Source organism: Xenopus laevis, chromosome 9_10S (genome assembly GCF_017654675.1).
Source record: "Xenopus laevis strain J_2021 chromosome 9_10S, Xenopus_laevis_v10.1, whole genome shotgun sequence".
NCBI classification, from domain to species: domain Eukaryota; kingdom Metazoa; phylum Chordata; class Amphibia; order Anura; family Pipidae; genus Xenopus; species Xenopus laevis.
Genome location: NC_054388.1, coordinates 90,367,010 through 90,381,715, shown reverse-complemented (window position 1 = coordinate 90,381,715; position 14,706 = coordinate 90,367,010). Strand labels below are relative to the sequence as shown.

Sequence of the window (14,706 nt, the reverse complement as noted above, 5' to 3'; positions counted from 1 at the left end):
AAATAATACTTATTGGAGGGTAAACCAGCCTATTGGGTTTATTTAATGCTTACATGATTTTCAAGCAGACTTACGGTATGAAGATCCAAATTACAGAAATATCAGTTATCTGGAAAACCCCAGATCCCGGGAATTCTGGATAACCCATACCTGTACTGGAGTTGAGGGATTAGAAGAAAAATACTGTATTTAAAGGGGAAATATCACGAAAATGAAGATTTAATAATTTAATACAAGCTTCAGCATACTGAAATAAGAAACTTTCTAAATACAATCAATTAAATATTCAGTGCAATTTCTGAAATAATCAAGTTCACCATCACTATTCCTCTCTCAGTATCTGTTTCTCTTCATTCTCTCTGTATGCAGGAGTTGGGTGTCAGATATTCTTTGACAGTTAGATCCAATATATCTTATAGGGGGGCTCCTTTTGCCTAGAAGATGTATTAGAGCTCACTCTATTAAAATCACCAGACATCCGGTCTCTCTACATGCAGAATTTGTGCAAAAGGCAGTTATTTTGTTTGTACTGGAATCAGTTATTTGAGTGAGCTCTAATTCATCTGCTAGGAAAGGAAGCCCCCCTAAAAGATATAATGGATATCACTAAATATCTGACACCCAAATCCTGCATGCAGAGACAATGAAGAGAAACAGATACTGAGAGAGGAATAGTGACGGTGAAATTGATTATTTCAGAAACTGTAAATTGTAGCTGTATGCTTTCTGGCTGCCAGGGTCAGTGACCCCCCATTTAAAAGCTTGAAAGAGTTGTAAGACCTTTATAACAAAATAAAGCTAAATTTAATTTGTCTGTGTACGTAATGCCCTTCAGTGTAGCATTATCCCTTTCCTTTTCATTACAGCTAAATAATGTAATTTCTTTTGCCCCATATAAAATACCATTTTCATTGAATGAGCAGCATCTCTTTTTATTTAGCCAAACAAATTGCCACATCTCTCACACAGATAAAACTGCTTCTTCCCCTGAGAGTCATTTTTACAAACTCCATTTATTCACACTTCTGACTTTGAGAGGTGTTGATCAAGCTAAGGTGTTGATGAACAAGTTCCACAAAAAAATGCAGTGTATCGGCAAAAGATTGAAAAGAATGAATATTTAAAGTGAGTTCTTCAAGTGTTGAGTGATAAAATGTTAGTGTTTATATTCATCAAGGATACTGAATTTATGTTTTTTAGGCTAACTTCTAGATTTGCAGGATAAAACTATCACTAATATTGAAGGCGCTTCTAAATTCAGCAATCCTACTCCTAGACCAGTAACTGAACTACGAGGTGTGGGGCCCAGTTGCAGGCTATTCACTCGGGTCCCCACCCCCTTCTGGAAGCAGAGATTGCAGTGGATTCGCAATCGTGCAAACCCCCGGCGGGCCCCGAGGGGTGCGGACCCTGGTGCAGTTGCACCCTTTGCACCCTCTGTAGTTCCGCCACTGACCTATACACTAAAGATTATACTAAGAGGGAAATGTAATAAAAGTCACAAAGAGCAAACAATTCGCACCAATAAGAATAAAAATCCATATCTCGCAATGTAATATTGTTCCTTAAACTGTTATAGAATTGCAAATTTTAATTGTGCACTCTTTAGAAGTGCTTGAAGGTCGTAATCTTTTTGAGCAAACATAACGACTTTTTCAGTAAGAAGTTTTATTACATTTACTGCGCATTGGTGCAAACTATAAAATTCCTAAACGGTTTCCCACTGTTGGAAGTGGTCGCTCAACAGTTTCCGGGTTCGCAAAAGCTATATTAAATTCTCGCAAAGCAAAATTTGTTGGCACAAAGGCATAAATTTTCGCATTGCGAATAGTTTTTCAGTTACCGACTTTTATTACATTCCCCCGTAAATGGCTTGCATTCAGGAGAGTGACAAAGTTAGTAAGTGAAGGGACACGTCGGGAAAAGAAAGCAGACTCAGGGGTGGTCAATGCATATGCTTGGAAACATGGTTGCCCAAAGCTGTAGATCTTATTTTAAGAGGGCCTGCCACATTCTGACACATACGACTTCCCAGACCAGTGGTTGGGCAATGCAGGGTCGTAGACCAAGGCAAAAGTTACTGGTGACATAGTGCCCAGCACCCCAAATGGTGAGCACTGGAAGAATGAAGGACAAACAACAAAGAAGTGATGAATCCTATTCAGTCAGGACATTTCAAGGAATTGGGCCCACTGAGGTGTAGCTAGAGGGTCATCCAGAAATCTTTTGGATAGTTACAGTATGTGCTGCCCAATAGAATTTAAATAAGCTAACCTCCTCATATGTAAACCATGTCTGTGTTGTAGTCACTGACTAGGAATTAAGTGCAACTCAGACCATTAGGGTTAATTACACCACCATTACCAGGTTCTGTCTTTGGAATTTTGACAGGTCAAAAACTATATGGGATAAGGGTAATATTGTTTTCCTGTGACACCTTCAGGGTTGTAATTAACCTAAATACTAGGACACTTGTGTCACATATTGAGGAACATTTACAATGGCTGATTGAAGATTTTTTAGGACTTCTTGTCCAACACAAATGATTAAGTGGATTGTTCCATTCAATATCCAGATGTGGACACATTCTTGGATGGTGGGCATTTTGACTGCAATTCAACCCAAGTCAAGTCACTGAGCCACCTCTCAAAGATGATTTTTTAGTGCTCCCAGTGAGAACCTAAGAAGCTGCAAGAGAGTGTGGCATCAGTCCTTAGCGTTAAAATAAAAGCTGGACATTAAAATGAATCCTTTAATGGGTTGTTCACCTTCCAAACACTTTTTTTCAGTTGTTCAGATTCAGATTGTTCCCCAGAAATAAATACTTTTTTTAATTACTTTCCATTATTTATTTTTTTTACTGTTTTTCCAATATCTAAGTTTAAATTTGAATGTTCGCGTCTCTGGTGTTGGAGTCTGGCAGCTCAGTAATTCAGGTGCAGACTCTAAACTTGCAATTTTGCAACATTTACTTGATACATTTCTCAGCAGTATCTGTGGAATATAAGCAACTATTGTATCAATTCTAACAGCTGTCTTTAATGAAACTCAGAGAATCTGCTCAGCAGAGACAAAGATAAGAAATGTATCAACTAAATGTATCCATTTAGAACAGTTTACAGGGTCGGCGACCCCCCCTCCCAGAGCTGCTTTAGAAGGTGAAAAAAGACACTTTTCACTTCAATATTAGAAAAATGGTGACACATATAAAATAGATAATTGGAATAGTAATTAGAAAAAGTTGTTATTTCTGGTGATCTATGGGAAAACAACTAGTTGTTTGAAGGTGAACAACCCTTTTAACATGATTATGAATAAAAGAATGTTTAACTAAAGCTTTATGGCTTCTAGTGTGGTCTCAATCCTACATTGCTGACTGAGAATCATACATTATGCACAGTTTATGGACTGAACAGATGCAGTCATAATCTATGGAACCCTCAATTGGATGCACCTCTTGAATAAAATACCCCAAATGATCACACATGCCCATCACAAGGCTAGACAATATTGTGCAAATGCCTTTAAAATATGATTAGACTTTTTTTTAATAACACCTACAGTTTGAGACATTAAGCATGACATTGACTAAACTATAATGTTTATGATTTGATGTCTGAACTGCCAGTGTTTATATTTAAAGTTATTTGACATAATAAGCAGATGTAAATTTCCACTTCGCCTCAGTGGTTTTTTAAGGAAAAAAAATGCTAATGCGCATTTACCTTGAATTGTAATAATTGCTTGGCTTGCAAATAAAATAAGCAGACTCTTGCTGAAAGACTAAACAATGTGTAAAGAATGGTAATTAACTTCTGTTAATGGGTTTCAAGTCAAATGGACCACCTGGATGGATATTGTCTTTGGTAAGTGAAGAAAGCTAAATAAGACGCAGTATCTAATTTTTGACTGAACCTACTCCTAAAATAATGTATAATAGGTTTATGCAATGTATGCTGTGTTTTATTGTTACATAGTACTCCTATACAGAGATGATTTTGCATCAGTTCCTGTGGAGCTTATAAATTAGGGTTTATAACATCCACTAGTGATGTGCGGGCCGGCCTGATACCCGCAGGACCCGCAGGTTTACCATAACACCCAGGAGAAATCTATGCAGACATAAGGGGAAACAGATCATACCCTAAATGGAGCTGAGAACCTCAGTTTTGTTAAGCAGCAACACTAATATTGAGGCTCAAAATGCCACTGCAATGCTGCAAAAAGCTGCTAAACCAGTAAACCTGTCTCAGTCTAGGCTACATGAAGCACTCCCACAATGGGGCAGATTTACTAAAGGGGCGAAGTGGCCGTCACCAATGAAAATTCGCCAGAAATCCCATCCGCAGGGACATTGCTAATTTACTAATTGAAGAGGACAATTCGCTAGCGGAAGAGATCGTTCCTGGCGCAGTTTCACACCCTATCATTACTCGCAAATTCACTAAAGTGCAAATTTTACAGAACGTTACCTCTTTCGCCAGAGTTTCCTTCGCCAGCTTAGACCTGGGAAACTGATAAAATGAAGCTACATCCTCCTCAATCTTATGTCAGTGGCCACTTTGAGCATTTGCATCTCTAATAAAGACATATATATCACCCATATGTACCCCCCTATTTAAATTGACCTAAGCACTATTGTACTAATGAAGTTTCACGAGGCAGAAACGAACGTTAGCAAAGTCCACTATGAAATGCTCGATCTAATGAATTCATGCTTCGTACGCGTTTGGCTGCTGAGACGCATTTTAGTGAATTAGCGTAGTGCACCTGGCCAAGTGTGGCGAAGCCTTCCCAGGCATAAATTCGGCCTTTAGTGAATTTGCCACAATGTTTATGTATGTTGTACAGCAATGAGAACCATGTGAGCCAATGTTTCCCCCAATATATGAACTGGTTCCCTTCTTTAAATTTATCAACGGGGGTTAGAATACTTTAAATTGGCCATAACATCTAATTTCGTGCTAGAATTTATGTTTAATCTGGCCACCAGCAGAACTATACTGTTTTCTACTCAAAATGTCCATCAAAATGATACCTTATCATTTCTTTAAGAATAAATGATTAGCAGCAACTAACTGTACACTGCTCTTTTTGGCCCGAAAGCTTTAACCCTACTCCATAAACACAGCAGCTGTTTAGGCATGTAACACTAGTACGGCTGCATGGAATATTTTCCTACCAAGACCTCCAAGGCTTTAATGAGTACGCTGGTCACTATAAATAGATATAGGCCATGCAGGTTTACAGTTAAGTGATTCATCAGATGATGGATTTTTTTCACTGTGTGACAGATCAGTTTTAACTCTTACTTAGGAATTCCATATTTCAACAAGGAGAGCTAGTTAGTTATACTTTTACAAGGACCTTCATTACATTTTTTTTTTTTTTATAATTCTTTATTTTTCATAGTTTTTTAACAATGCCAAAAAAAAAATAGAAAAGGGGGGGGTAATGGAAAAGAGGGACCAAAAGAAAAAATCAACACCAATAAATATGTAAATAAAAATAATACATTAATATAAAAGGGGGTGGGGTACAAAACATAAAGGGGAGCATCGATATGGAAAGCCGGGTACACATCTGAATGACCTTCCTAAGAGTCCTTCTTATTCTGGTTACAATTAAGATGTTTTATTCCGTAATCTCTTGTATCATTAAGCAATTTCTAAATTTTCCCTAGTTGCCTTTTTGACTCCAAGTACCCCATGTTTTATTGTATGTCTCTCATACGCCGTTTCGCAGGGCTCCAATTTCTTCAAATTTCCTTATATCCTCAACATACCTATACCACTCTAATTTTGAAGGTGGTTCCATAGATCGCCAATGTCTAGGGATCAACGCTTTAGCCGCTTGTATTAAAAATAATAATAATTTGTTTTGGATTACCCTCTGATTCCACGTGTCGTAATGGAGGGTTACCAATACAGGTAAGTTTACTTGTGAGTGTATCAAATCCAACTTCTGCAATTGTTCTCTTATATCCTTCCAATAGGTTTCTATTTTTGAACACGTAAACCACACATGTTTATGTGAACCCTCTCCCTGTTGGCATCGCCAACATATATTGCTAGTTTCCTTAAACATTTGATTTAGTTTTAGAGGGGTATAGTGCCATTGCATTAACAATTTGTAATTTGCTTCTTGCGACCTTGATGCCACAGAACTTTTATGCATAGAAATGTATATTTTTTTCCAATCACTTTCATCCAAAACAATATTATAATCTTTCTGCCAATTCTCTTCTATCCTTTTATCTTTTCCCAAAGATTTTTTTATCAGGAACTTATAAATTACTGAAATAGATTTATGGATATCTAAAGATTTTTCAATAAGTTCTTCGAACCAGGTCAAATCCCTATTCCAGTTATTATTATTTAGGACTTTTACATAATGCGAGAGTTGAATATAATTCCACCCATCCCTTGGATGGCTACCCCATCTTTCCTGTATATCCGGAAGAGACAATAATTTATTCTCTACTATAAAATCAGATATTTGAGTCGGTCTGTCTTTACTTAAAGATGCCCAATTAGCAAATTGTTTGCTTTCCTTACTAGGGGGGAAGTCATAATTATTTAACAGGGGTGTAAGCGGAGAAGGGTATCTTGAAAGGTTCCAAGTTAAGTAACACTCATTCCATATTTTTATGGTAGCACCCACTAATGGGTGTTTCTTAACTTCTTCCCGAATATTTTTAAACCTAGCCCAGATTAAATTATTTAATGCTACTGCTGCACATGCTTCCTCACACTGCAACCATAGTTTACACTTTCTCTTGGCGAAGTTCCATTGTAATATCCTATTTAAATGTACAGAAATATAATACATGTACATATCTGGGAGGGCTACCCCTCCATCCTGTTTTTCCCTAATCATTGTATTATATCTAATCCTTGCTTTTTTACCTTTCGACACTTTATTTATTCACTCCTTTCAACTTGCAAAAGAACGATTTAGGGAGCCAAATTGGTAACATTTGCATTTTATACAAAAACCTCGGAATAACCATCATCTTAATAATTTGCACTCTACCAAACCAAGAGGGCTGCATTCTTTTCCAGGAATTTAATAGGCTGCTAATTTCCTCTATCATTGTTTTGAAATTATATTTATAAATTAATGAAAGATTGCTCGGAATATTCACCCCTAAATACTTAATAGTATTAGTTACCCATTTAAAGGGATATGTTCCCTCTACAGAGTTTCGCAATTGCTTTGATAAACTGACATTAAGGGCTTCAGATTTGCTAGTGTTGATTTTAAAATTTGAGAGATCCCCGAAAGTCTTTAAAACTGCCAATAGACTCGGGAGAGATATCATAGGATTTGTTATAACTAACGTTAAATCGTCGGCAAATGCCATATTCTTATACTCTGCCCTTCCCACCTTAATCCCAGATATATCCTCATTTCCCCTTAAGCATTTAAGTAAAATTTCCATTACCAATGTAAACAATATAGGGGATAGTGGGCACCCCTGACGAGTACCATTTTCAATATTTACTACTGGGGATAAGCTTCCATTCACCTTTATTCTAGCTGTCGGTTGGTCATATAATGCAAATATTCTCTTTATAACTTTTCACCTTCATCACATTTTTCATATGTATGTGTGTATTTGCATACAAAAGGTTGAAAGTGAGATTTCCAGTGAATAGAATCTCCACACTTTACTATCGAGAACTCTTTAAGGAGCAGTAACAGCAAAAAATTTTAAAAAAAGTTTTAAAGTAATACAAATATAATGTACTGTTGCCCTGTACTGGTAAAAGGTATGTCTTTGCTTTAGAAAAACTGCTTTCGTTTATATAAACAAGCTGCTGTGTAGCCATGGGGGCAGCCATTCAAACTGAAAAAGGCACGGGTTCCTTAGCAGATAACAGATAAGCTCTGTTATAGAATATAATAGTGTTCTAAAGAGTGGATGTGTTATCTTCTATGTGACCTGGGCCTTGAATGGCTGCCCCCATGGCTAGACAGCAACTTGTTTATATAAATTATAGTAGAAGTTCTGAGGCAAATACACCAGTTTTACCAGTGCAGGCCAACAGTACATTATATTTAAATTATTTTAAAACACTTTCATTTGATGGTGTGACTGTTCCTTAAAGATGTGGCCCCCTTCAAGTTGCTGACTAACTCCAAGTTAGAGAGCTGAAAAGCAGGAAGTAGTGTTCTGGCGATTATGTTAGACATCTGTTCACTCCAGCCTTTATACATTATATTTTTGGCTAACTAACTACTGGTATATTAGAATTTATTTTTATTTTGCACAGCCTATCTATTTACCCAGTTTGTTTTGTCACACTAAACTGTTCTTTTAACACCTATGACTCTACATATAAACAGAAAAGTATACTATTACTGTCTATAAGGAGTGCTTATTTCTAGGGATGCACCGAATCCACTATTTTAGATTTGGACAAATCTTTCGCAAAAGATTCGGACGAATACTGAACCGAATCTTAATTTGTATATGTCAATTACTGGTAGGAAGGGGAAAACAATTTTACTTTCTTGTTTTGTGACAAAAAGTCACGCGATTTCCCTCCCCACCCCTAATTGGATATGCAAATTTGGATTTGGTTCGGCCAGGCAGGAGGATTCGCCCAAATCTGAATCCTGCTGAAAAAAAGCAGAATCCTGGCCGAATCTCAAACCGAATCCTGGATTCAGTGCATCCCTACTTTTTTTCCAGTTATATTTAACATATGTTAGCAGTAAATCATGAAGCTACAGCTAACAACATGCTCACAATTTTCCTTATTTGAACAATTACATGTTTACATATACATGGGAGCCGTGATATTGCCATAACTGAGACATTCTCCGCAACAGTAGCACATGTCAATGTGATTCAAAAGTATATGTTATTATGTTGTGGTCTACCAGCCCTACGGCTGTAAAATAATTATTAATAATAATAGTTAGCCATGAGTTTAAAAGAAATGAAATAGGAGACAGGATCTATAAATTAATATATATATATTTAGTATATACATTTAGGGGCACATTTACAAAGCTCGAGTGAAGGATTCGAATTAAAAAAACTTCGAATTTCGAAGTGTTTTTTTGGCTACTTCGACCATCGAATGGGCTACTTCGACCTTCGACTACTACTTCGACTTCGAATCGAACGATTCGAACTAAAAATCGTTCGACTATTCGACCATTCGATAATCGAAGTACTGTCTCTTTAAGAAAAACTTCGACCCCCTACTTCGGCAGCTAAAAGCTACCGAAGTCAATGTTAGCCTATGGGGAAGGTCCCCATAGGCTTGCCTGCATTTTTTTGATCGAAGGATATTCCTTCGATCGTTGTATTAAAATCCTTCGAATCGTTCGATTCGAAGGATTTAATAGTTTGATCGAACGAATAATCCTTCGATCGTTCGATCGTAGGATTAGCGCTAAATCGTTCGACTTCGATATTCGAAGTCGAACGATTTTAGTTCCTAGTCGAATATCGAGGGTTAATTAACCCTCGATATTCGACCCTTAGTAAATCTGCCCCTTAGTCACGTGAGATTCCCATGTTCATGTGACTTGTATTCTCCGTAGGCCTATGTCTAGTAATTGGAGTGTTTCGGTTCTCTTGGGAAGAACAGAAGTGGTTATGCCTGATTTTGATTCCCATTAAAAAGAATTGGAAACACACTGCCTATTCCAGATGCTGGCAATGTAAAGCAGGGATCACTTAGGAATTCCTGGAAATGACGAATGTCAGATGGAGAGAGCGCCATAGGCATGATATTTTATAAAAGGGGTCATGCTTTATTGGATATATGTATTCAAATGAATTGTTGACCTTCAAATTAACTTTTAGTATATGTAGAAAGTGATATTCCGAGACAATTTGCAATTGGTTTTAATTTTTTATTTGCGTATTTAGCTTTTTATTCTGCAATGTTCAGTTTCAGCAATCTGGTTGCTACGGTCCAAATTACTCTAGCAACCATGCACTGATTTGAGTAAGAGACTGCACTATGAATAGGAGAGGGCAAGATGATTAAATAAAATGTAGCAATAACAATAAATATGTAGGCTTTTTAGATGCGGTCAGTGCACCCGATTTTAAAGCTTGAAAGAGTCAGAAGGCAAATAATTAAAGAACAATTAAAAATAAATAATGAAGACCGATTGAGAAGTTACTGGCCATTCTATATCATACTAAAGTTAACTTAAAGGTGAAACATCCCTTTAACTTGAGTGCTTTTTCTTTCAACTGTCGGGTTAGAGACACCATTTTTGCTGTGAAGCAAGAAGAGCGCCTTGCCTTAGGCCTCACTATACCAAGGGTAACAAAAAGCGAGGGTGTTTTCATCTCGAAGAAGACTGCTGTCCCTCCACTACGATGCATGTGTACTGTTTGAATCTTTGGCAGGCTGCACCAATATACTGGGAAATTATTCTTTAAAAACTCTCCTAGGGCTTCCCTTTTCATTAGATCCAAGAGGGTCAAAGGTGACAGTATTACTATGTGTCTTGAACCCCAATACCCAGAGGTATTTCATATTATTCTCTGAATAAAGCCAGAGACGTCCTACCCGTACAACTGATGATGGTAAGTTGTTGCTCTCTGATGCCTTTGCATATGCTTTTACAAGTGTTCCTTCTAATTCATTCTGCTGTATGTCTATGTGTAAAATGCCAGTGTGTGACTGATACATTTACCATGTCTGACTTTCTTTTAGCTTACAGATAGTTTATATGCCAATTTGTAAGCGCATTACCATCTTCATTGACTTTGCCAGCTGATATCAAATAACAAAAACATTGGCGTTAATGTTATTTGTAAATATAATTGCAGTTGAAATCAATATTTGTTTATTCCTGTTTCTGACTATGGAAACAATGTAGCAGAAGTCAGCTTTCCTCCAGGTCTTTTAATCAACTGCTTTTGCTATATTGTTTCGAAATATATAAACAGGACAGTAGAAAATATAAATAGACATAGGGGGTTATTAATCAAAGTCCGAATTTATCTCAATATTTTCTGCTACAAACTCCGATCAAATCCGCTCGGGTTTTTTACACTTATTTATTATTACATTTTCACGAAAATTTGCTTTTTTTTGCTTGTTTCCACACATTTTCTGGACTTTTTTACCCAATGTTTTCGTAATTTTCACCCGAAACCCAGCGCACATCAAAAAAACATTGGGACTTTTCTTATTGACTTATATATGCAACCTCAACAGGTCTGAGATGCCAGATTTTCAGATAAAGACTTTTCCATCCTTGAGATTTAATAAATTCCGAAAAATTTGAGATTTTTTAAAAGTCTGGTTTTATAGAAAAAATCACAAATTCTTTGTGATTTTTGCATTCGGAGTTTAGTAAATAACCCCCATAGTGTTTTGAATAGGAATTTACAATTAACTTAAACCATGAAGAATGTCGAACTAATGTATACTAGAAATTTGATTAGACTTTAGCTTAGGCGACATTCTCTCCGTTTTTGGATAAAGGGTCCCTTCAACTACAGGTATGGTATCCAAATACAGTGGAAACTCAATTTTACATCCCCTGATTTTGTTTTCCCTCATTTTTACATTGTTGTTTTGTGGTCCCAACTATATATATTATAATACATAATAAATTTCCCTGATTTAAATTTTTCCTGGATTTTACATCACTTTTTCTGGTCCGCTGAAAAACATAAAATGGGGGTTCTACTGTAATCCAAATTTATAAAAATTTGGATAAAATGGAGTGAAGGTTGTCAAAGCTATGGTCTAATCAAATTTCCAGTATACATTAGTTCAACATTTTCCTTTTTTGAAGTTAATTGTAAATTCCCATTCAAAACTTAATTTTTTGCTGTTCTTGAACTTGATCCAAACTAAAATCCCTCCCCCCTCTCCTGTACAGGCCCCTCTCCCCCCGACCTACCTCCCCCCGGGCAAATGCCCCTAACTTGTTAGTCACCCCTCCATGCATTTTCTGACTTGCCGAGTTCACGGGCACCATCTTCGTCCAATCGCTCTTCTTTCTGTATATGGCGGCGCATGCGCAGTAGGAGGCATTTTCCGGTTGGATCAACTGCGCATGCACCAAAAGTCATGGAGTTTCCAAAAAAAGAAATCCGAAACATCTGTGAAATTCAGGCGCATGCGCAGTAGATCCAACCGGCAAATGCCTCCTACTGCGCATGCGCCGCCAAACGCCGATCAGTACAGGAAGAAGAGCAGTCGGACGAAGATGGCGCCCGTGAACTCGGCAAGAGAGGACCTGCACGGAGGGGTGACTAACAAGTTAGGGGCATTTGCCTGGGGGGAGGGATTTTAGTACCGTAGGGGTTGAATTCTCCTTTAATCCTTATTGGAAGCAAAACCAGCCTAGTGGGTTTATTTAATGTTTGGATAATTTTCCAGTAGACTTAAGGTATGAAGATCCAAATTACAGAAAGATCCGTTATCCAGAAAACACCAGGTCCCGAGCATTCTGGAAAAGGGGTTCCATACCTGTACAACACATTTTTAATTAAGCATGCACTGAATGACCTTATTTGAAATGTTGAATGGATTTACCTATCAGCAGGTTTGTTAAACCATTAATTAGGTGGTGTTGCTTCCTGTTATGATCCACAGGATATCTTACAGTTCATCCTGAACCAGAAGGAAGGAGTTAAAAGCCAGGTCTGAAGCCGAGCGTTAGAATTGGATGTTACGGAGCTGGGAGGCTGTGTTTACTAATCACGCTGGCAGAAATGGTGGAATACACGAAGATCGTATTAAGAAGCAGAAAGGAGAAAAGCTCTTGTTATCAGATTCTATTACAATCCCATATTGGGTTGTGTCGCTGCAGCTGTAAATGATGGAGCATGTTTCCTACTTATGTGTCTTGTTAAGCACAAACATGTCATCTTTTATTTCAAGAAATAAGTCATTGTACACAAAGGACATTCTTGTAAAGCCTGTAAAGATTTCACATCAGCTCAAAACAAAGTCTAAAATGTCACCGTATGTTTAAGGATACACAGAGAAAAGCACAATGATTTTTTTTAATTTCGACTTACAGGAAAGGGAAAGAGAAGAAAAAAATGGTTGAATAGAAAAACGTTTCCTTTCTTGTGGCCTTGGTTTTGCACACAACAGAATGCCCAGTTTTTGTTCTTGCCAAAGGGAAGGGTTTACTCAATTTTTTTAATATTTGGTACAGTCCCTAATAATGTGTAGATTTTTTTTCTACAAGTGTACATTATCATATTATGATCTACACTATGGACATGTCACCATGCACCATACTGTTCAGGAAATTATGCTGTATATGACTTAAAGGAGAAGGAAAGCTAACAAGGTTGTTTATTGCCAATAGATTAGCCACAACAGTATAAGCTAGAATGCCATTTTTATTCTCTACAATGCTTTTACAGCTCTAGACACTGCCTCTGTTTGTTTAGGATAGCTGCCATATAAGCTTGGTGTGACATCACTTCCTGCCTGAGTCTCTCCCTGCTCCCTCATAGCTCTGAGCTCAGATTACAGCAGTAAGGGGAGGAGCAAACTGAGAATGCTCAAGCCCAAGCCCTGGAGGTTTAAGCTGAAAACAGGAAGTCTGATACAGAAGCCCATGTGTACACAATAGAAGGAAAGAAATGTGATGTTTCTTTTGACAGAGGACTCAGAGCAGCATTACTTTGAGGGTTATCTAGTGTATTTATACAGACCTTTCTGATAAAGCTTACTTAGTTTTAACCTTTCCTTCTCCTTTAAAGGGACAGGCACATAACCTTGCTATGAGTATTACTCTAATAGGGCATTCATGCTAGTTCATGCTATCAGCACTAATACGGGCAGGTTTTCAGGGCAACACCCATAGCAACAGTTGGACGACAATGTAATGATATTGTTGACACAGCTTTGATGTTGCTGCCTATTACCATGGACACTAACTTGTTTGTGCTGTGACGCTGGGGTCCATAACAATGTTGATAGGAAGCGAAATGGATTATAGAGGAGCTTTGTGTCAGTACTCCTTTTGCTAAAGCTTTGACTGGATGTTCACCTGCCTGTTTGTTACTATTGCAACTGGCAAGCTGCTTTGATAACACACCAATATTGGTGCCAATAGCAGTCCCGGAGCTAACATGGGTGTCTCTAGGTTATATATATAATATACCCCTGGCAAAAGCTAAGATACTAGGGCTTGTGGTATTGTGGCCTTAATAAAAGCTCTGGTCTGTTTTTCAATGGTTGTTCAACTGTTTTGTGATTTCTAATAGCCTTATAAATGACACTAGGGGGTTACATTATCTATACGATTATTACAACATTGTGCATTCTTGATTAGGTTCCTGTAGTACCTGAAACTGGTTTTTCACTCCCAAGAGCACCTGGACAGAGCAGAAGTCATTTATAGTGCCAAGAGGGATGAGGTTTAATTCTATATGGGTAGTGTTGGTTACATGGAACACCAATAGGACATTATTCAGTGGAGTTGTGACACAACGGGGAAGAGTTAGGCTGGGGCTGGATTAGAGATTTTATGGATACTTAATCTTCTTTGCACTAACAAACAACAAATAACAAACAAATATTAAGAGCTGAATGTATAATGATATCCCTGTTGTCAGGGGCTACCAAAAAGGTGTGACCAAGTCTGACTTCTCCATTTTCCTGCATTATATTCCCTTAATCCTATTCCTGCTATCCTATAACCACAAGGTGTAGATTAACAGTTGTGACATATCTTGACCTC

The 14,706-nt window shown here is 37.5% G+C and overlaps 1 protein-coding gene across 2 annotated transcripts in view; it reads left to right on the top strand.

Moving 5' to 3' along the window:
• Window positions 1-13,373, top strand: part of gprc5b.S (G protein-coupled receptor, class C, group 5, member B S homeolog) — a 55,797-nt gene extending 42,424 nt beyond the window's left edge. For both annotated transcript variants that reach the window (XM_041579243.1, XM_018239127.2), the window contains one exon: window positions 12,597-13,373. In XM_041579243.1, coding sequence (XP_041435177.1) covers window positions 12,597-12,650 — 54 coding nt within the window. In that variant the 3' untranslated portion in view covers window positions 12,651-13,373. The remainder of the gene's footprint in view (window positions 1-12,596) is intronic.
• Window positions 13,374-14,706: the final 1,333 nt, after the last annotated feature.